This window comes from Mesoplodon mirus, assembly GCF_964341445.2.
Source record: "Mesoplodon mirus genome assembly, chromosome: 15".
NCBI classification, from domain to species: Eukaryota; Metazoa; Chordata; class Mammalia; order Artiodactyla; family Ziphiidae; genus Mesoplodon; species Mesoplodon mirus.
In genome coordinates, this window is record NC_138991.1 from 63,732,956 (window position 1) to 63,754,564 (window position 21,609).

Consider the following 21,609-nt stretch of genomic DNA (forward strand, 5'->3'; position numbering starts at 1 on the left):
TCCAACATTCAGATCTCTGATCTGTCTGAGTTAACTTTTGTGTATGTTGTGAGGTGGGGTAATAATGTTTTTGATGAATTGGTCATCGATGGAGGATGACAGTGAACCAATTCATGCTTTCCAAAAGCTGCAAATAAAGGGGAATGAAGCAAGCATTTATCCTGTTTTTCCTCCACAATCAATATCACTAGTTAAACAAATAGTGGCTAAGGGGAAGTTTCTCTTTAAAGAAGAATTCCAGGGATTTTCCCCTGGTGGCGCAGTGGTTAAGAATCCATCTGCCAATGCAGGGGACACGGGTTCGAGCCCTGGTCCGGAAGATCCCACATGCCGCAGAGCAACTAAGCCCATGTGCCACAACTACTGAGCCTGTGCTCTAGAACCCGCAAGCCACAACTACTGAAGCCTGTGCACCTAGAGCCCGTGCTCTGCAACGAGAAGCCACCGCAGTGAGAAGCCCAGCACCACAACCAACAGTGGCCCCCCCACTCACTGCAGCCAGAGAAAGCCCACGCACAGCAACGAAGACCTAACGCAGCCAAAAATAAAATAAATAAAATTTATTTAAAAAAAAAAAAAAAAGAATCCGCCTGCCAAGGCAGGGGACACAGGTTCAATCCCTGATCCAGGAAGATCCCGCCTGCCACAGAGCAACTAAGCCCATGCACTACAACTACTGAACCTGCGCTCTAGAGCCCGCACGCCCCACAGCCTGTGCTCCGCAACGAGAAGCCCGCGCACCGCAACAGAGAGTAGCCCCCGCTCGCTGCAACTAGAGAAAGCCCATGTGCACTAACGAAGACTCAACGCAGCCAATAAATAAATAATTTAAAAAAAATTTTTTTAATAAAAAAAAAAAAGAATTCCGGCTCAAGAATGAAAGAGCAGGGCTATGATCACTCTGCATTCTCTAATGAATTGATGGATCTAGGCCATCATGGCTATAAAGGACTGTTGACAGGGAGAGACGACTGGATGCTACATGCTTCCTAATGAAGAACACACCACACACACCAGCCTCTGGTGTGAAAGGACTGAACCTGAATGTGATCAAGCAGCCACATCCAACTCCCAAGTTTCAAGACATACAGAGGGGAGAGGAGCATGTTACATGACTCCACAGAGATGCAATCAGCAAACTCTGGGAAACTCTGTAAGACAAATGACCTGGTTTCTTCAACAGACTGCAAGGGAAAAAACACAGATGTAGAAGAAGCTATAAGTAACAGAAATTTAAGAGAAAAATTAGCTAAGCTGAATGTGAGAATTTTATTTGAAACCTGATTCAAGTAAGCAACAACCAAAAAATTATGATGTGGAATTATGGCGAATGGAAACTTAACACAGACTGAATATTTTAAGATACTAAGCTATTAATGCTAATTTTTTAATGTATAAAAATGGCATAGTATTATGGTTATGTTTTTTAAAAAGAAGCTTTGTATTTAGTAATAAATATTAAATATTTACAGGGAAAACAAATCGATGATGGTGGAAATCAGGTCATAAGGATGGTCTGAATTTTTACAAAAAGCAGGTACTCTTGCGTTTTAAAAACAACAACACTCCATACATCACAGATATGACTAAACAAATACCAATACTGAAAAGACCAGAGTAACCGCTTCTCGATGGCTGGGAGGTGTGCTTGGTGGTGGGAGTATAGGGGGGCAGGTGGCCCTGCACGTGCTAGAGTGGCAGCAGGGCAGAGGCTGTGAGAGGGTCTCCAGCCCACAGCACTGCAGGATGGGGGTCAACGCTGGTCTGAGGGTCTGGACAAAGGTGGTCCACAGAGGGCCACTGCACAGGTACAGGTGCAGTGACAGTGATGCTGGTTCTGAGGCTTCCCCGCTGCATCCCCTCTCCAGCAGTCCCCACACCTGCCGCCCCCACCTGCACCCCCGTGTGTGGTGAGTGAAGCCTCCACACCCAACTGTACCAGAAAGGCCTGCACAATTCAGGACAGGCCTCCAGACACAAACCTCAAGTCTCAACCTCCAGGGCACCCTGAACTCCCCAAGCTTCTTGCAAAGAGGGCCACGGCCAGGCACACGGCCACAGATGAGGGGCTGACTCCATGTAATTAAGCCGCCCTCAGTGTAAAGCTCTGTGGGACCCCTGTGCAAGGTTAGAAGGCCTAAGTCCTCTGTGCCAGAAAGGCCCATCAACCCATGTGCCCACCCACCCTCACTGCACGGGGGTCACTCCCTGGACCCGACAGGCAGCAGTAAGAGAGGGATGTGGGGCTCCCGCGCTCCCAGGAGCCACCCACTGGGACGGAGGTCTGTGAAGACAGACGGCCTGTCTCTCACGAGGTGGAGGGCGAAACATGCTCACTGCACAGCTAAGGAACCTGGGCCTCGCTCCCACCAACACTTCCCTTCTGGAAGCTTTAAGATGTTTTGAGGAAACCATCTCTGTACAAAAGTTTATAAAGCTAATGCAGGTGCTCGCTTCGGCAGCACATATACCAAAATTGGAACAATACAGAGAAGATTAGCATGGCCCCTGCGCAAGAATGACACGCAAATTCATGAAGCATTCCACATATTTTAGCTGATTTACTTTGTTATATAGCAGCAACTAACACAACAATGTAAAGCAATTATACTCCAATAAAGATGTTAAAAAAAAAAGCTAATGCAGGAATAAACTCTAAGATTCTAAACTACGTCAAACAGAAAATGAGAGTATGTCACCAAAATTATTCATTGACGTAATTATACATGTTTTCTACATTTCCTCTAAGAAGAAAAAAAAAAGGCCAACTCAACTGTGTATATGTAAGTATCGATAGTTCTGCCTGGTTTACAATGTTAAGGACTTTTTAGCCTCCTGCTTCCAGACAGATTTTAAAAATCAGGTTTATTGCACTATTTCACCAGTGCATTTAAGTTCTTACATTTTTTTAATGGCTACATGGCAGTAGGACTAGCCTGTGCCAAATATCAGATCTGAAAAAAATCTAAGTGAAGAAAAAAGGACCAAGCAGACTCTGAGGGGGTGACTCCCATGGCCTACTGGCAGGCAGTGGCTGGTCTCAGCGGCAAGTCACACACGAGATGCCCAGCAGCCCAGCAAGAACATTCAGGTTCCTGTTTGGTTTACCTCTGTCATGGACAATGCTTAGGTTACGAGTTATACCATGTCTATCAAAACATGATTACTGGCCAACAAAATGTTACTATACAATAGGAATGAGTCAAATAGATCAAGATTTGGGGCATGTCACAGGTGCCAGGAGGACTTCCTGGGGCTTGGGAAGTGCACCTCCAGGCAGGAGCCCTGGGTGGGAAGTATAATACAAAGGTAGGCAAGCATCGCCAGGACTAAGCCTCATTGAGAAATAAGAGCATCTGCCTTGACTGCAAGTTTTGTTTCAAACACAAAAGGGTGGTGCTTTAAGATTCTCAGAAAAGTTCCCAAATTCAAGATGCCGTCTTGTGACTCAAAGTGTCTGTGCACAGATGGAAGCACTGACAGAATCTTGACAAGAACCCTCAGTTTGAAAACACAGGGCTGGGAAAAGGCCTGGAAAGGAAAGATCACACACCCTGCTGAAGGGAACCCATGGAGGCCCAGCCAGGCCCTTCCAGCAGCACAGAGTCAAGACTGCCCACCGTGCCCGGGAGGAGCAAAACCCCAGGTGTTAGCCCCGCAGCTGCTGCGAAACAGGCCTCAGTTCAAGCCCGAGGCAGAGCAGGCCAGTGCAGCTGAGCTAGAGGGCTCTTTGGAGGGGCCCAGATCCTCCCCACCACTGCCCTACGCTCATAGCTCCCCTTTTCCACGCAAGAGCAGCTGCAGCAAAGTGGATGCTTCTGTCTGAATCTTTCTTCCACCAACAAATTCTCTACCCTCCCCTAGCATGTCCGTCCCCCCAGGGCTCTCCATCAAGGTCCTTCTTTCAGGGGTACCCACAAGCCCAGCAGAGAAGCACACGCCCTGGGTGGAGGTCCCTGCAGCAGCCTCCCAGGTCAGGGTAGCTCTGACAGTCACACCTGTCCCTACACCCAAGTTTCATTTTCAGGGTCACTTATTACCTCACACAGGGGCTTTGAGTTTCCCCCAACCCTCACCATAAAGGGCTTTATCTTCTCTCTACCCCAATACTTGAACACAGTCTTCAGGGGTTAAACTGCCATTTTTTATACCCTCGGAGTTTATGATTTCCATTCAACAAACACCTGAAGGACAGCAAGATGCCCCCATCCCCACCATGGCCGAGATACCCCTGGGTAGCTAAGATATCCAGGGCTCTCTTCTGACCCAGGTGGACTGCCAGCAACTGTCACAGTACATAATCTGGCTAGGAAATACCCTAGAGGAACAGTGGTTAGAAGGGTCTGCAATGATTAACATGCAGTTGACCAGCAGGAAAAAAACCAGCCCCCAACTCATTCTGTGATCTTATAGAACCTCACTATAATCGGCGTGCCTGGGCCACCACCCCTGGCAGCTGCGCACAGGAGACAAGCAGACAGTGGGCACTGGGATACAAGGTCAGGTGTGTGTGTGTGTGTGTGTGCGCGTGCGTGCGTGTGTGTGTGTGTGTGTGTGTGTGCCCCAACCCCAGAGAACCCACAGTGCCAACAGAAAGAGCTGGGAGCTGACCACACTGACCTCGCACCCCTGCATGGGAGACCAGGAACAAATGTGGCACCCCAGCATCTTCTAGGAAGATGACTAGGAAGGGTGAGCCACAGTGGGCATCCGAGGGCCTATGACAACATGCAGAAAGCGCCTGGTGACCTACTACCACTTGAGGTCAGGAGGACCGACCACAGGCAGCCTGCGAAGCCCCTCCCTGCACCCACCAGACCAGGCACACACCGCCCAGACCCTCAGCTAAAGTTGCCCAAAGGCAGAGGCTTCCTCTGTGAAAACTCAAGCATCCATTTTATAATAACAAAGGTACTACAAACAACTGTCATTAATGATAAGCATAACGCAATTCAACCTGTTTCTAAGAAGTTGGTTTTGATTTAAGCACTGAGCAGGGATCTACTAGAAATAAAACACACACCTTGTTTACTCTCTGGGGATAATACTTTTGCTGTTCCAAAATCTGTGATCTGGATGTGCATATCTTCATTTAACAAAATATTTTCTGGTTTCAGGTCCCTGTGAAAGCAGATTTTTTACGTTTGAGATGAAATATTTAAAACAGTAACATTATTACAAACTCTAAATTTTGCTAAAACCAAAATGAACTGATTAATACCTATAATCTTTACAGACTAACAACCAAGAATGCAAGTCTAAAGTTAGCACTGAACAAATATCAACTGCATATAATGAGGACATTCAAATTACATCATTTCATAACTACATCTACCATTTCAATATACTTTTAATTGAAGTATAATCTATCATGCCTAACCTATAAAGCGCCTTTAAACCTTCTGTGGTATCATTACGCAGTAAATGTACACCTTATACTTATATATACATATGTCAACTATTTCTCAATAAAACTGGGAGGGAGAAAATGGTAAATTTTATTTTATTTTAGGCTTTTTTCTTTTTTTTTTGTCTGCGCCACGCAGCTTGGCGGGATCTTAGTTCCAACCAGGGATTGAACCCATGCCCCTTGCAGTGGAAGCTCGGAGTCCTAACCACTGGACCACCAGGGAATTCCCGGTAAATTTTACGTTATGGGTATTTTACCACCACCAAAAAAAAAAAAAAAAAATCAGTAAGAAAAAAAAAGCTTAAATGAACATTTTCAATTTGACTTTATCAGAAAATCATGGAAAATAAGTACACACAGAATCTACAACTGACAAAATAAAAGCACCAGTCAACATGGCTAAGAGCATCGTTAGTCTGGCAAAAAAGACATCTGACCAATTTCATCTGATCTAAAGGTCCACAGTCTCTCAACATCAGAGTAATGTGAACTCTTCTTAATTCTCACAGTGAGGCATCCCACCCTCCATAAAAGAGACCAGAGCTGACCCCCAGGCCTGGGGAGCAAAGCCTGTAGCCCCCTGGCTTGGTACCTGTGAATGATGCCCTTGCCATGCAAGTACTCTAGGGCAGACACCATCTCAGCTGTGTAAAATCGGGTGCATGTCTCATCGAATGAACCAATTTTCCGAATGTATTTAAGTAGTTCTCCATTTTTGGCATAACTAAGGCCAAAATCTAAGCATTGAATAGTTAAGGAAGAGAGCAAAAATCTTTCTTTTAAACTGACCTTAACAGCCCAGTAGCAATTTTTTAAATTAATTAAAACTGAAGGTACCTGTGGCCCGAGACAGCTGCCCCTCTTCCAGCCAGACCCTACCACAACCGCTGGGTCTGCAGGGAATCCCTGGCTCCAGGACAGGGTCCCAGCATGAGTTTCTCACCAACAACAAAAACACGTGCCTCTCAGGCCAACTGCCCCTTCTGGACCCCCCATCCCCAGAAGACACCTGTGGGCTCAGTGAAGGGAAGCCGCTAGAGATGGCGGTCAGGGCCTGTGGCCCCAACGCCATCAGCACACAGCCTCCAACCTGCACCAACCGCACACCACATGCCGTGCTGAGTCCATTCACGTAAAGGTTCTTCAAATGAATGCTCCTTCCCAAGTATAAAGTGACACGTTTTGTAAGAGAAATGCCATTAATAGATAAACTCAATCTATTTATTGGGCCCCCACTGGGGAGAGACTCGAGGAACACAGTCATCTTTCCCTCGGACACCACTGCAGTGTGATTTGTTTTACTTCTGTTCTCCCTTTTTCTAAGAGGAGAAACTATAAATGGATCCCATATAACTGCTTCCTCCTGGAAGCACCGAACACCTGCACCTCTTAATGGAAATTTACAGGTACTCTGCCACTCCCTGGCAGCCAAGGACAGGGTGACCCAAGTCCTCACCCGCCCTGAGCATCGGCTCTGAGGGGATAAGGGGTGACCTGTGCTCAAGGTGTCCCATCTGGCTTCTGTGTGCCAAGGCACTTGCCATCTCCCACCAAAGAAGATGCCTGAAGCTGCGGCCCAGGAGGAAAGAGACCACCAACCGAAGCTGCTCGAACCTGCCTGTGATCGAGCCCCAACTGTGGCCTCCCAAGCCCTTCCAACTAAAACAACGTTTAACAGGAAGCTGAAGCCCAAAACCAACCTTACTTCTAGGGAATGCAAAGGGTCTCGGCCAGGGCCCCTTCCCCCTCTCCTTGCTTTGATCCCTCCTTGGGGAAGGCTGGTATCCATGGCCTCCTCACCAGCAGCCTGCAGACTCTGGCCCACCCAACCCCAAGCAGGGGCCCTGCCTGGATCTGGACCTGGACCTGGACCAGCCACAGAGCCTCCCCACTCAGTAGCACAGTCTCCCAGAAACCAGCAGCCCACGTGAGAGACTCAGCCTTGGCCACAGGGCCTCTTTTGGCTTCACAGGTTTTGCCCCTTATCTGACCACTCCCTGAGTTCCTGTTTCCTGTGTAAGGGACACTTCTAGTTCTCTGCTCGGCTATGGCACTAAGTGACCGACAGGTTTTGAACATGACATGTTGTGGATCATGGCTCCAAGCCCGTGTTCTCTCTGACCACACATGTTCCTCATTCCCCAGAAACACTCTTTCAGACCTCATTGGTCCATTTCACACCCTAGAACATTTCTACCTCCCTCAGCACAGCTAAGGCCCCAGGGCAGTGAGAGGAGGCTGCTCTCTCACAGGGAGCGAGTGAATTGCAGGGACGATGAGCACAGATCAGGCCTGTGGCAGAGCCTGAGAGGCTGCTGAGCCCAATGCCTGTGCTTTGCAGAGGAACCCAGCCCAGAGAGGTTAAGCAACTGACTCAAGGTCTCAAAGCCAAGGAGGGACAGGACTGGAGCCCAGCTTCCTGAGGTCTAGTGTGCTGCTCCTGTCCCCAAGCTTTAAGAGAGGACACACAAGGAGAGGCAGGTGGGAGGTGGAGGAAGAATGCAGGTTAGCAGAGCAACAGCCTCTGAAACCCCTCAGCCTTCATCCCTGCTGGAGGGAAAGGCACCCTGGCTGGCTGGCTGCGGTGCCCAGCCCTGCACTGCACTTAAGGAGGGAGGGAGGGCTTCTCTGAGCTCAGCCCTCTCTGGGGAGCAGGGATTGAGTCTGGTCAAACTGAACCTCCAAAGGGCAAAGAGGCTGCCAGTGCCCAGGAGGCCCCTCACGGATCTATCTGCTTGCTTTCAGGCTGCTGCAGGAGTGTCACCAGGCTCTGCCTCACCTGTCCTGAGAGTGTGCTTAGCCCTGTAGTCGCTGGAGGAGCTGCTCCCGTCTCTCCCCAATGTGTAAATTATGGCTAAAAGGAGGATAGTGTGTGCACACTGGGGCTTTTATTCAGGCAGTGTTTCCTTTCCTTTATCTTTCAACACACTGTATACTACAAAGGATTTCCAGTGGAGCAGAAGTCCCCAGGTCTCACTCCTGTCAGAGGTAAGTGAGCCCTTGCAATCTCCACAGGCTTTCAAATTTGTCTTAAAATGTCAAAAGCAACAGACACTACTGGATAGAGACCTAGAGTCCCCTCCACCTGCATTACTCTGGCCAATCCCATCTGAAATCAGACAGCGAGCTCACTCATCTAGCCTCTGAGTGCCTGATCCTACTGAACATGACCTCGGGAGAAGATGAAGACAAGTGTGTGCGACCTGCTGGAGCCTCCCAACCAAGAAGACTTATTCTCCCCAGGCCCCGTAAGAAGCCCAGACCTGGGACCCAGGAAATCTGGCAGCCAGAGAGCCCCACAGGCTCAAAGAGAAGCACAATCACATGGGTGCCATGGAGCACAAGGAGCAAGAGGTCTAGGTGGCCTCAGAGGTGAGATACAGAACAGATAGGTCACTGATGGCTGCTGCGTGAGCAGTGACAGCAGACGGGGACATGGGGCGATGCTGAAGCCAGGTGGAGAGGCAAACACTTTAAAAGACCTAAAACAAACCAACAAGGAACCCCCCTTCCTGCCCCACATGCTCTTGGCTACTATACCACTTTACTGCTCCCCTTTACAGTGAAACCACTGGGAAAAACCCACTCTGTTTGCCTTTCCTTGCCTCTCTTTCTTGATTGAGCCCTCCGCCCCACCCCCAGACTGCCACTCTCAACGACACTTTGCATGGGAAGCAATCCACAGGTCAGGTCAGGGCCCAGCTACTTGACCACTTGGCACTATCTGGCAGGGCAGCCAGCACCCTCCACCGGAAACCATCTGGTCCATTGCCCCTGGGACTCTGTTCTCTCCACTCATTGGAACTCTTCCCTGCTGGGCACCCTCCGGCCCACCAACACCCCAGCCCACCCCCCACCAATCTGCACACCAACCTGACTTCTCAGACTCTGCAGGCAGCCACCCAGTAGCCCACTCAGGCCTCAAATAGCAAGGATCAACGGATGCATCAATTACAGGACCACTGTGTACCCAGCTCCGAGGCCCCACCCCCAGGAGCCAGCTTGACTCCATCCTCCCAGCTCACTTACAAGAGCCTTCCCTGCAGTAGCAGCCCGAGTGAGAGCAAATGGCTACCCTGCTCCAGACCCTCCTCCTGGACTCTGTGCCACACTCAGAAGAAAATCCAAAATTCTTGCCGGGACTCCGAGGCCCAAGGAGCTGACCCCTGCCCAGCCTTTTTGTACCCCCCACACATACGCACACCTGCCCCTGCTCTGCCCGGGCCTCGGGCTGACGTCATCTCCTCAGACCACCAAGTTAAAACAGCTGATCCAACTCTCCACCGACCAACTCCTACCTGGCCTTACTACTCTTGTTCCCTCAGTGTCTATCACACAGCCATTAATCACCTGTGTGTATCTTATTCCTGCGCAGAAATGCAAGCCCCATGAGGGCAGAGCCTTCACCTCATTTACCAGCATGTTCCCATCACCTGGCACTCAACCAGGACTTCTCAATAAACAAAAGGAAACATTCAGCTGACAGCTGAAGGAGCCAGAAAATGGTGTTAAAGGGGAAACAGGATCAAGCAAAGTTTTAACCCAGAAGAATATGTGTGGAGAGAGGAGAGAGGGGGAGGGAAGGGGGTTAAGATCAGGCCCCCACCCCCAGGTGGGATGGGGAAGCCAAGCTTTGCAGGTGGTGGGGTGAGGGGAAGGGGCTCTGGAGACCTAAGGGCAGAAGGAAAAGAACAGATGCACAGACTGAGGTTTACACTTGAACAAACTCTCAACTCCATTTGGCAGCTCGACCTCCCTCATTGAGAAGAAGCCAAGAGCAGCTGCTGGGACTGAAGACAGAGTCTCTGGGCAAACGGGGGCTGAGGGAGTCCCGGTTTGGAAGAACAACTGCAGGAGAGGGGCTGAGGAGTGAGGAGACCTGGCGGGCCTGGCTGTATGATGAATGGCCCAGAGACAAGCTGACGACACAGATATGGCCCACCCTGACCGCCACAGTGCCCTGTCTCCTTGAACCCTGAGCAAAGAAGAAAGAAAAAAAGTGCTCCAGGGATTAGAGGAGAAGTCAGGGAACATGAGATGCCCTGAAATAAAACAAAGAATCAGCAGGGTGTGACGTCCCTGCAGAAGTAGCAGCTGGAGAAGCAGTGTGCACAGCCCTGGAGAGCCAGGCACTGGATGATAAGAGACATCCATAGGGGTGGGAGGGGGGGAGGCTGGAGGGCCCTGGGGAGGGGCTGTCTCTGGGAAGACAAGTCCTGGATACAGGAAGAAAGGGTTGGGCTCCTGTGGGTCACTCCCTAGACTTTCTACCTGGCAGCTGAGCCTGAGAAAGATGCTCCTTCCAACCAAACCCCACAACCCAGGGCCAAAGAGGGCAGAAAGGTGCCCACCTCCCAGGAGCCCCGGATGCCCAAGATCCTTCTTCCTCTCTCTCACTTCCCTGCTTTGAGCACTGGATTCGACACCTGACAGATACTGCAAGGATGCTGATTAAAAAGGAACGAGGGCATGCTTTTAAATAAATGTCTAGCAAGAACAGCATTAAAATAATGATCCTTTAGATATGAAGTTTACCAACAAAAAACCTCAAAAATGACTGTGATGATCTCCCTTGAAGTAATGTTCTACTTCAGTGAATGTCAGCAATCCCAGGGGGTCCCAAAGCAAAGTGATGTGAATTTGTCTGTATTTAGAATAAGCTACCCTTTTCCCTTCCAGGGAAGGGGCTACTTGTGAAAACAAAAACGGGGTCACGGTTCCAAAATGATAAGGGGTCACTGGCGTGATATCAGAAGGCTTTGACTGTTCAAAGGATACAGAGCTTTTCATCATCCTGAAATGTGAAGTAAAGTTTAACAAAGAAGGGGTGATCCAGCCGCGACATCACGTCTCTCTCTCTGGTTACATACGGGACTTTGTTCTCTTTGATAATGTGACGTTTCTCTAGAATTTTAACTTAAGAGAGAAGCAAGTTACCACAATTGGAAACGGTAAGAAAACACTGAAGACACAACTCATAAAGTAACAGATAAAAATTAAAGTTTTTCACAAAACACACCCACCAGATTTGTGATCTCTAAGACCAACAGTGTCCTGTCCCCTGAAATCAGCACAGAAACCTCCAGGGGCTGGGCAGCCAGGTGGCCGCGTACCCAGAGGTGCGCTGTTCCTGCATCCTAGACACTGGAGCATCCTAGCTTGCTGGAGTTAGTTACTTACTAGCATATTCCCTTGAGGTTGCCAGTTCTCGGGCCAGGACAACCTGGTTTGGGAAGAAAAGGGGGAAAAAGAAGAGAAAAAAACACCCAATGTAACCAGGGCACTGAGTCTCACAAGTCACCCTGCAACCAACCACACAGGCTACCCCGCCCCCACCACGAAATTACATTTTAAATATTTTTGGTCCTGTGCTAACAAACATAGCTGAGTGTCAATGACTAAGTTAATGTGTTCTAATAGTTAAAGGAAACACATGTATCTCTCAAATGTTTCCAGAAGGTTCCTCATCAGATGCCAATAGTCCCCCCTCATGCAGTGGAATATATATTCAGGAACATCTTATGACCAGCATAACCCTCACACAAACAGTAGGAAGAAGCAGCAAATAATATCTCCACAAGGTGGGTACTGGGAATTTCTTCAAAAAATAACTCTATGGATAGGTCCCCAGTACATGTTCATTGCAAAAGGCCACCCTGAATTTGGGCTTTTACAAATAATAGTTGCATTTCACTGGATGCCACTCTCAGATGCTGTAAATCTCATCCCTGCTACTGAGGGCACAGGAACTGCGGCCGGCAGAGAGTGCCTCCCTCCAGCGTGCAGTCACACACACACACCCGCCCCCCGCCCCTCGTGCCCTCTCCACAGTACAGCCCGGTCTTACACTCTACTTCGGGGACAGAGCACCAGTGGAGCCTCACACACATTGAAAAGAACTTTCTACACGAACACACCCTGGGCACAACCTGAGTAACAACTTCCAAATGCCTGATGAGCCCAGTCTGGCAGTGAGCTGGGGCGGTCCCCACCACCGCCAGCTGGTGCAAATTCCTCTCCTGAGACACCTACAGGGAACAGCCGAGGACCAAAGAGCAGATGAAAACCTGCTGACTCCCGGGAAATACCAGAGCCTCCGGGAAGACCTCTGGAGGCCCCTGGTTGTAAGTTATATCCTGTTAGGGAATCCTTCACCAAGTTCATTAGAAGTGACCCTGGAAAAGCACTGTATGTAGCCCTGCAGTTTTTAAGAAGAACAAGGTCGGATTATATGTGTTCAAGTGGAAATATCTTCAAGATCTCTGTGGAGGAAGGAACCTGTGTGGACTGTTCTCAGGCGCTGGTGAGTCAAGGAGAGTGGGCTGGGGAAGGGCTGGCCTTCTCTAGGTTATGTACCGATGTAATGCTAAATTTCTTTACAGCAGCATGCACTAGCTACCTAAGTAGGAAAAAGGAAGAAAAACACTGAGTACTAACATTTAATGGAATCCTATCTGAAGGAGATATTTATGTCATCTTTCTGTTGTGTGAACTCTGCATGTTCTATGCAGTTTCCTTATGTCCCTCCACATGGCCCGGGCCAACTGCAGGGGCAGTAGACGTCAGGATCACCCTCAGGTTGCTGGCGACAGTGGACCAGGCTTCCCCCTCTCCAGCGCAGGCTCCATCATGTGAAGGTCCTGCCTGGGGATCCAGCCTGGGAGCTGCCTCCCCTGGAAACCTCATTTTAAATTGTCTCTATTTCAGGAATGGTGAGAAGGAACTGAGGGTAGCACATATAATTTGAGACCCAAGGCTGCAGGATTCCAAACAGTACCAGAAAGGAGGCTCCAGGCTCACGGCACTTTCCTGGGCACCACCCTGGTGCAGGGATGACAAGAATCTCAGCTGGGGCTTTTCTACATCAGGAATCTGTCACCCAGAACAGATGGCACCTACTTTTACCCACGGTGGAAACCCAGGGACACAGGGGAATTTCATAAATACATCCTCATTTTCCAGTCAATATAAATGTCCAATGAAGTACAGCTGAGAAAAGGAGAGAGAACGCTTCTTCTTTTACTGGACTCATGTCAGTAACTGTGCAGAACACCCAAGGTTCTTTTCAAAATAGTTTTTTCTTTCTGAAAGGACCTGTGAGTACCAGACCTACTGGGGATTATCCTCAAAGTTGAAGGTTTTTATCATGAGGGCCCAATTCTTTTCATTAACTTAAAAACTGCCAATAAAAAAATCTAAATTAAAAATGTAAAAGGAGCAAAAGTTAACACTTAAAACGATGTTGGGGGCTTCCCTGGTGGCGTAGTGGTTAAGAGTCCGCCTGCCGATGCAGGGGACACGGGTTCGTGCCCCAGTCCGGGAAGATCCCACGTGCCGCGGAGCGGCTGGGCCCGTGAGCCATGGCCGCTGAGCCTGCGCGTCCAGAGCCTGTGCTCCGCAATGGGAGAGGCCACGTCAGTGAGAGGCCCACATACCCGAAAACAAAACAAAACAAAACAAAACGATGTTGGGAACATGGGTGAGCACCAGTATGTCATGTTCTTTGTATTTTGAAATATTTCATAAATGGAAAAAAAGAAAAGGAAAACAAATTTCACACGAGGTTTCTTCACAAAGGCCAGGCAAGAAAGTCTCATTATTCAGGAACCCTGCTGGCCTGAGGAGCTGCAGCTCATGCTGGGCCCAGCTGAGACCACAGTGGCAAGGATCTGTCTCTTCTGAAGGCACGGACTAAGACTGCGCGCTCTGGCCAGGGGACAGGGGCTCTGGCCTTCCCGAGCCTGCAGCAAGCCTCTGGCCCGGCCACAGCCACATGAGGCCTCCAACTCAGCAAAGGGCAGCTCTGAACCTTCACATCTTTGCTTTAAGAGGAAAAATACCACAAGATAGGTAAAACTCCCTCAGGTAACAAAAAGAATTACCCTGAGTGTGACTTGACAGTGCTGTGACAGTAATTCTGCCCATGAAACTGAGGACACAAAAATCTGGAAGCTAGCAGGTCTTGGGCTACAACTCTAGCAAATATCAGTGGTGTACTGTTTTATATTTTAAAAATAACAGAGAAATAACAAAGGTCATTAAATGTTTCCCCAAAACTATGAAGAGATACATCAACACTAATGTTTAATCTAAGGAACAGGAAAGCTTCTCAGGGCCTTGCTAACAGGACACAATGATATGAAATGTAACTTAGAATACAATCTAACTGCATTTTTTGAGAAAATTAAAAGTAAGATCATGAAATGCCCTTTAAAGCTTTCCCCTACAAAATCATGAGCTAGATATTTAAACCACATGATCTGCCTGGTGGTGGCCAGCCCCAAGTCACCTTCACAACAGGAGAGGAATCCCCAAGGGCCTGAGACCCTCCTCTGGGGTAGAACACCACTGTGGTGTCTTAGTCCCCCAGCTCCAAGTCCTGAGAAAGGCCAGTACTCCCAAGGAAAACACCCTCATTCAACAAACAGCAGCAGCCTGTACTCACTGTTGAAAAAGAGCCTTCACCAAGAATTTTCCCAAATTTAAAGTCTTCTGGCCGTTTCTTCCGAGGCTGTGGTGGCGGCTGTGTGGCGTGTTGCAGCGAGTTGGCGCTTGGCCGGGATTCGGCCGTGGTGCTGTCCATGGTGGGGCCCTGCCTGCTACCACAGCTGGGAATGCCAGGGGCCGTGCTGGACTCAGTCTGGGTCCTCACCATTGATGGGGACGGGCAGGAACATAATACCACGCTGGACTGAATAGGAACGGTGTCATACTGGTGGACACAGGAAAAAAGAGGTAAGATTCAAAGTGGCTCACCCTTCCTAAACGTATGAACTAAAGTGTTGACATCGTTGAAACACCACCAAGCACAGGGCAGGCCATCTGATGTTCTGCCATGCAGTTCAGGCCACTGCCCTCCTCTCCCCAGTCCCTTCCCCACTCAAATCCCACCCTGCCCTGTCCTGCGTGCCCATGGACCCCACCACCCAGAACCTACATGCCCTCACCCTCTCCCTCAGTACTGCGTAAGTCTCCAACGCCTCCCCCACCCCCCACCCAGCCATGGCCAGCTGGCCTTCCCATCACACTGCCTGGCCTAAACATCATCTGTGGCCCTGTCCACAGAGAAAGCTGGTCCAACCCTGTGACCACGGTGTCTCCCATCCCAGAACCCCTCCCCTGCTCACCCACTCACATTTGATATAAGGCTAGACACACAGAAGGCACTCGGGGTTTGAACAAACAGACTAGCTTAAGACCGCATCCCGGACTTCCCTGGGGGCGCAGTGGTTAAGAATCCGCCTGCCAATGCAGGGGACACGGCTTCGATCCCTGGTCCGAGAAGATCCCATATGCCACAGAGCAACTAAGGCCATGTGCCACAACTACTGAGCCTGCGCTCTAGAGCCTGTGAGCAGCAACTACTGAGCAGGCGAGCCACAGCTACTGAAGCCCACACACCTAGAGCCCGTGCTCCATCCACAGCAAGAGAAGCCACTGCAATGACAAGCCCGCGTATCGCAACAAAGAGTAGCCCCCGCTCACCGCAACTAGAGAAAGTCTACACGTGGCAACGAAGATCCAAAGCAGAAACAAACAAACAAACAAATAAATAAATAACTATATCCCACAACTAAATAGAATTTTAACCTAGCAGTCCTGGAACACAGAAGTATAACTTAATGGAAAGAAGAGCCCAAGAATTGCCAACTACACGTAAAAGTTACAGTTGATAAGAAATAAGCTGCTCAAAAAAAAGACAGTAGTGGAATAACTGCTTAACAATTTGAAAAATAACTGATTTAGAGCCCAACTGCTCACTACACACCAAACTTACCTCTAAACAAATTAAAGAATTATATGTTTTTTAGTTATTTAAACAAATTCAAAAACCTAACAAGTTTTTAAAATTTTTCAATGCAATCGCTATTAAAAGAAGCTGGCTTCCTTGCAGAAATCGCCAAGATGATCCTAAACTTCATATGGAAATTCAAGGAACCCAGAATAGCCAAACAATCTCAAAAAAGAACACTGGAGGACTCACACTACCTAATTTCCAAATTCATTACAAAGCTATAATAATCAAGACAGTGCAGGTCTTCCCTGGTGGCGCAGTGGTTAAGAATATGCCTGCCAACGCAGGGGACACGGGTTTAAGCCCTAGTCCGGGAAGATCCCACATGCCACAGAGCAACTAAGCCGGTTCACCACAACTACTGAGCCTGCACGCCACAACTACTGAAGCCCACGTGCCTAGAGCCTGTGCTCCGCAACAAGAGAAGCCACCGCAATGAGAAGTCCGCACACAGCAACGAAGAGTAGCCCCTGCTTGCCACAACCAGAGAAAGGCCGTGCAGCAACGAAGACCCAACGCAGCCATAAATAGATAGATAAACAGATAGATAGGAAGAAAGAAAAAAAGAAAGAAAGAAAAAGAAAGGGAAAGGAAAGGAAAGGAAAGGAAGGAAGGAAGGAAGGAAGGAAAGGAAGGAAGGAAGGAAGGAAGGGAGAAAGAAAGAAAGAAAGAAAGAAGAAGACAATGAGGTATTGGCATAAGGATACACACATGGGTGACTGGAACAGAGTCCAGGAATAAACCCGTATGTCTACAGCCAATCGATTTTTGACAAGAGTGCCAAGACCCTTCAATGGGAAAGAACAGTCTTTTCAACAAATGATGCTGGGACAACTGGATATCTACATGCAGAAGAATGAAGTTGGATGCCTTTCCCACAACAAAATTTAAGAAATAAAGAAATGTAAACTGTAAGTAATAAAACTAATGTAAGAAATAAAACTAGGAAACTCTCAGAAGAAAATATAGGAGTAAATCTTTATGAACTTGGCAATGGTTTCTTAGATATGAAACCGAAAGCACAGGAACAAAAGAAAAAAACAGATCAAAGGGATTTCATCAAAATTTAAAAACTTTTGCTCTTCAAAGGCACCACCAAAAAAGTGAAAGAACAACCCAATTATAGGAGAAAATATTCGCAAATCATGTATCTGATAAGGGACTTGTATTCAGACTACATAAAGAACTCTTAAAACTAAATTAAAAAAAAAAAAAACACACAGTTAAAAAATAGGCAACAAGGGCTTCCCTGGTGGCGCAGTGGTTGGGAGTCCGCCTGCCGATACAGGGGACGCGGGTTCGTGCCCTGGTCCGGGAAGATCCCACATGCCGCGGAGCGGCTGGGCCCGTGAGCCATGGCCGTTGAGCCTGCGCGTCCGGAGCCTGTTCTCCGCGACGGGAGAGGCCACAACAGTGAGAGGCCCACATACCGCAAAAAAAAAAAAAAAAAAAAAAGGCAACAAATCTGAATAAACATTTCTCCAAAAAAGACATACAAATGGCCAATAAGTACATGAAAAGATGCTCAACACCATTAGTTACTATGGAAATGCAAATCAAAGCCACAATGGGACTCCATTTCACACAAACCAGAATGGCTAGAATCAAAAAGATAATAACAAGTGCTGATGGAGACGTAGAGAAATTGGAACCATCATATTGGTGGTAGGAATGTCAAATTGTGCAACCACGTTGAAAAACATTACAACAGTTCCTCAAAAGGAAACAGGTATCACATAACCCTGCAATTCCACTCCTAGAAATGAAAACATAGGTCCACACAAATCTTGTACAAGCATGTTCACAGCAGCATTATACATAACAACTAAAAGGTGGAAACAACACAAATGACCATCAACGGATAAATGGATAAACAAAATGTAATCTAGCTATAAAATTGAATATTCAGCCATAAAAAGGAAATACTGATATATTCTAAAAAACAGATGAACATGCAAAACATTATGCTATGTGAAAAAGGCCAGACACAAAAGCCCCATACTGTATGATTCCATTTATCTGCAACGTCCAGAATAGGCAAATCTATAGAGGAAGAAAAATTAGTGGTTGTCAGGGGCTGGAGGGGAGAATGGGGAGTGACTGCTAATGGGTTTGTTTTTGGAATGATGAGGATGTCCTGGAACTGGATGGGGATATACAACCTCATGAATATACTAAAAGCCACTGAAATACACTTTAAATGGGTGAATTGTATGGTATATGAATTACATCTCAATAAACTTATAAAAATAGCTATATCATATATGACTACATTAATTTATATATAAGATCTCATTCAAATCTGTAAATCCTAAAGACTTTTTTTAACGAAGAAATGCACAAAGGATTAGGCACCAAAAAAACTCAAGTAACTAGATGGAGAGATATACCATGTTCTTGGATTGGAAGAATCAACATTGGGAAAATGACTATACTACCCAAAGCAATCTACAGATTCAATGCAATCCTTATCAAACTACCAATGGCATTTTTCACAGAACTAGAACAAAATATTTCACAATTTGTATGGAAACACAAAAGACCCCGAATAGCCAAAGCAATCTTGAGAAAGAAAAACGGAGCTGGAGGAATCAGGCTCCCTGACTTCAGACTATACTACAAAGCTACAGTAATCAAGACAGTATGGTACTGGCACAAAAACAGAAAGATAGATCAATGGAACAGGATAGAAAGCCCAGAGATAAACTCACGCACATGTGGTCACCTTATCTTTGATAAAGGAGGCAAGAATATACAATGGAGAAAAGACAGCCTCTTCAATAAGTGGTGCTGGGAAAACTGGACAGCTACAGGTAAAAGAATGAAATTAGAACACTCCCTAACACCATACACAAAAATAAACTCAAAATGGATTAAAGACCTAAACGTAAGACCAGACACTATCAAACTCTTAGAGGAAAACACAGGCAGAACACTCTATGACATAAATCACAGCAAGATCCTTTTGGACCCACCTCCTAGAGAAATGGGAATAAAAACAAAGATAAACAAATGGGACCTAATGAAACTTAAAATCTTTTGCACAGCAAAGGAAGCCATAAACAAGAGGAAAAGACAACCCTCAGAATGGGAGAAAATATTTGCAAATGAAGCAACTGACAAAGGATTAATCTCCAAAATTTACAAGCAGCTCATGCAGCTCAATATCAAAAAAACAAACAACCCAATCCAAAAATGGCCATAAGACCTAAATAGACACTTCTCCAAAGATATACAGATTGCCAACAAACACATAAAAGAATGCTCAACATCATTAATCATTAGAGAAATGCAAATCAAAACTACACAGAGATATCATCTCACACCAGTCAGAATGGCCATCATCAAAAAATCTACAAACAATAAATGCTGGAGAGGGTGTGGAGAAAAGGGAACCCTCTTGCACTGTTGGTGGGAATGTAGATTGATACAGCCACTACGGAGAACAGTATGGAGGTTCCTTAAAAAACTAAAAATAGAACTACCATACAACCCAGCAATCCCACTACTGGGTATATACCCTGAGAAAACCATGGTTCAAAAAGAGTCATGTACGGGCTTCCCTGGTGGCGCAGTGGTTGGGAGTCCGCCTGCCGATGCAGGGGACACAGGTTCATGCCCGGGTCTGGGAAGATCTCACATGCCGCGGAGCGGCTAGGCTTGTGAGCCATGGCCACTGAGCCTGCACATCCGGAGCCTGTGCTCTGCAACGGGAGAGGCCACAACAGTGAGAGGCCCGCGTACCACAAAAAAAAAAAAAAAAAAAAAAAAAAAAGTCATGTACCACAATGTTCATTGCAGCTCTATTTACAATAGCCAGGACATGGAAGCAACCTAAGCGTCCATGGATGGATGGATAAAGAAGATGCGGCACATATATACAATGGAATATTACTCAACCATAAATAAAACCGAAATTGACTTATTTGTAGTGAGGTGGATGGACCTAGAATCTGTCATATGGAGTGAAGTAAGTCAGAAAGAGAAAAACAAATACTGTATGCTAACACATATATATGGAATCTTAAAAAAAAGGTTCATGAAGAACCTAGGGGCAGGACGGGAATAAAGACGCAAACCTACTAGAGAATGAACTTGAGGACACGGGGAGGGGGAACGGTAAGCTGGGATAAAGTGAGAGAGTGGCATAGACATATATACACTACCAAATATAAAACCGATAGCTAGTGGGAATCAGCCGCATAGCACAGGGAGATCAGCTCCGTGCTTTGTGACCACCTAGAGGGGTGGGAGGGAGACGCAAGAGGGAAGAGATAATGGGGATATATGTATATGTATAGCTGATTCACTTTGTTATAAAGCAGAAACCAACACACCATTGAAAAGCAATTATACTCCAATAAAGATGTTTAAAAAAAAAAAACTCAAGTAACTAAGAGCCGAAAATGTGCGTTGTATTCAAAGAAAGTTAAAGCATCAGAGATAGTGCTGTACATTTTTAATTACGGGAGGAGGGTGGCGGGGTGAATTAATAGATAAGAATTATGATTAAGTACGTGTGCAACACACAGAGATACCAAATGCTGGCAAGACTGTGATAAAGCAAGTATACTCATACAACTGTGGCTGGCACCAAAAACCCGTGTTGCTGTTAAAACGTTTCTGGAAAGCAATATGGCAATTTGCCAACAAAGCGACAACACAACAGTTGTCAATGAGATACATAAAAGTACTAAAGACAAGTGGATAGATATACAGTTAAATATTCAGATGGACATTAAGAAAGGATAGTGTCAAAGTTAAAATGGAAATACATAAAAGTTGTGCCCACAACCATTTAAAAAAATCTCTTTTCCAGTCTGAGCCTAAATTGTTCTAGCAGTGACATCATTAGCCTACTCATCACCAGACTGTTGCAGAACAATAATGAAATGAACGTGGAGCACGCAGATTTGTTTCTAATAGTACTGCCCATTAAAAGAATCCAGGAGAGGACTTCCCTGGTGGCACAGTGGTTAAGAATCCACCTGCCAATGCAGGGGATACGGGTTCAAGCCCTGCTCCAGGAAGATCCCACATGCCACAGAGCAACTAAACCTGTGCGCCACAACTACTGAGCCTGTGCTCTAGAGCCCGTGAGCCACAACTACTGAGTCCGCAGGCCTAGAGCCCGTGCTCCGCGACAAGAGAAGCCATCACAATGAGAAGCTTGCGCACAACTAAGAGTAGCCCCTGCTCACCACAACTAGAGAAAGCCTGCACGCAGCAATGAAGGCCCAACGCAGCCAAAAAAAAAAAAAAAAAAAAAGAACAAAAAAAAACCCATTACTCATTTTAAAAAAAGGTACAATTGAGTACTAAAGATATTAAAAAAAAAAAAAAAAAAAGAATCCAGGAGAGCACTTGACTCCACATCTTGGAACAGGAATAAGACAATCAACAT

The 21,609-nt window shown here is 46.9% G+C and overlaps 1 protein-coding gene across 1 annotated transcript in view; it reads right to left on the reverse strand.

The window, feature by feature from the left end:
• PDPK1 (3-phosphoinositide dependent protein kinase 1) overlaps positions 1–21,609 on the reverse strand; it is a 71,790-nt gene that overhangs the window by 29,729 nt on the left and 20,452 nt on the right. Inside the window, exons 2-6 of the mRNA XM_082644714.1 lie at positions 14,856–15,122; positions 11,591–11,633; positions 11,189–11,326; positions 6,003–6,147; positions 5,024–5,121 (exon numbers count right to left, since the gene is read on the reverse strand). Of these exons, the coding sequence (XP_082500840.1) occupies positions 5,024–5,121; positions 6,003–6,147; positions 11,189–11,326; positions 11,591–11,633; positions 14,856–15,122 (691 nt within the window). The remainder of the gene's footprint in view (positions 1–5,023; positions 5,122–6,002; positions 6,148–11,188; positions 11,327–11,590; positions 11,634–14,855; positions 15,123–21,609) is intronic.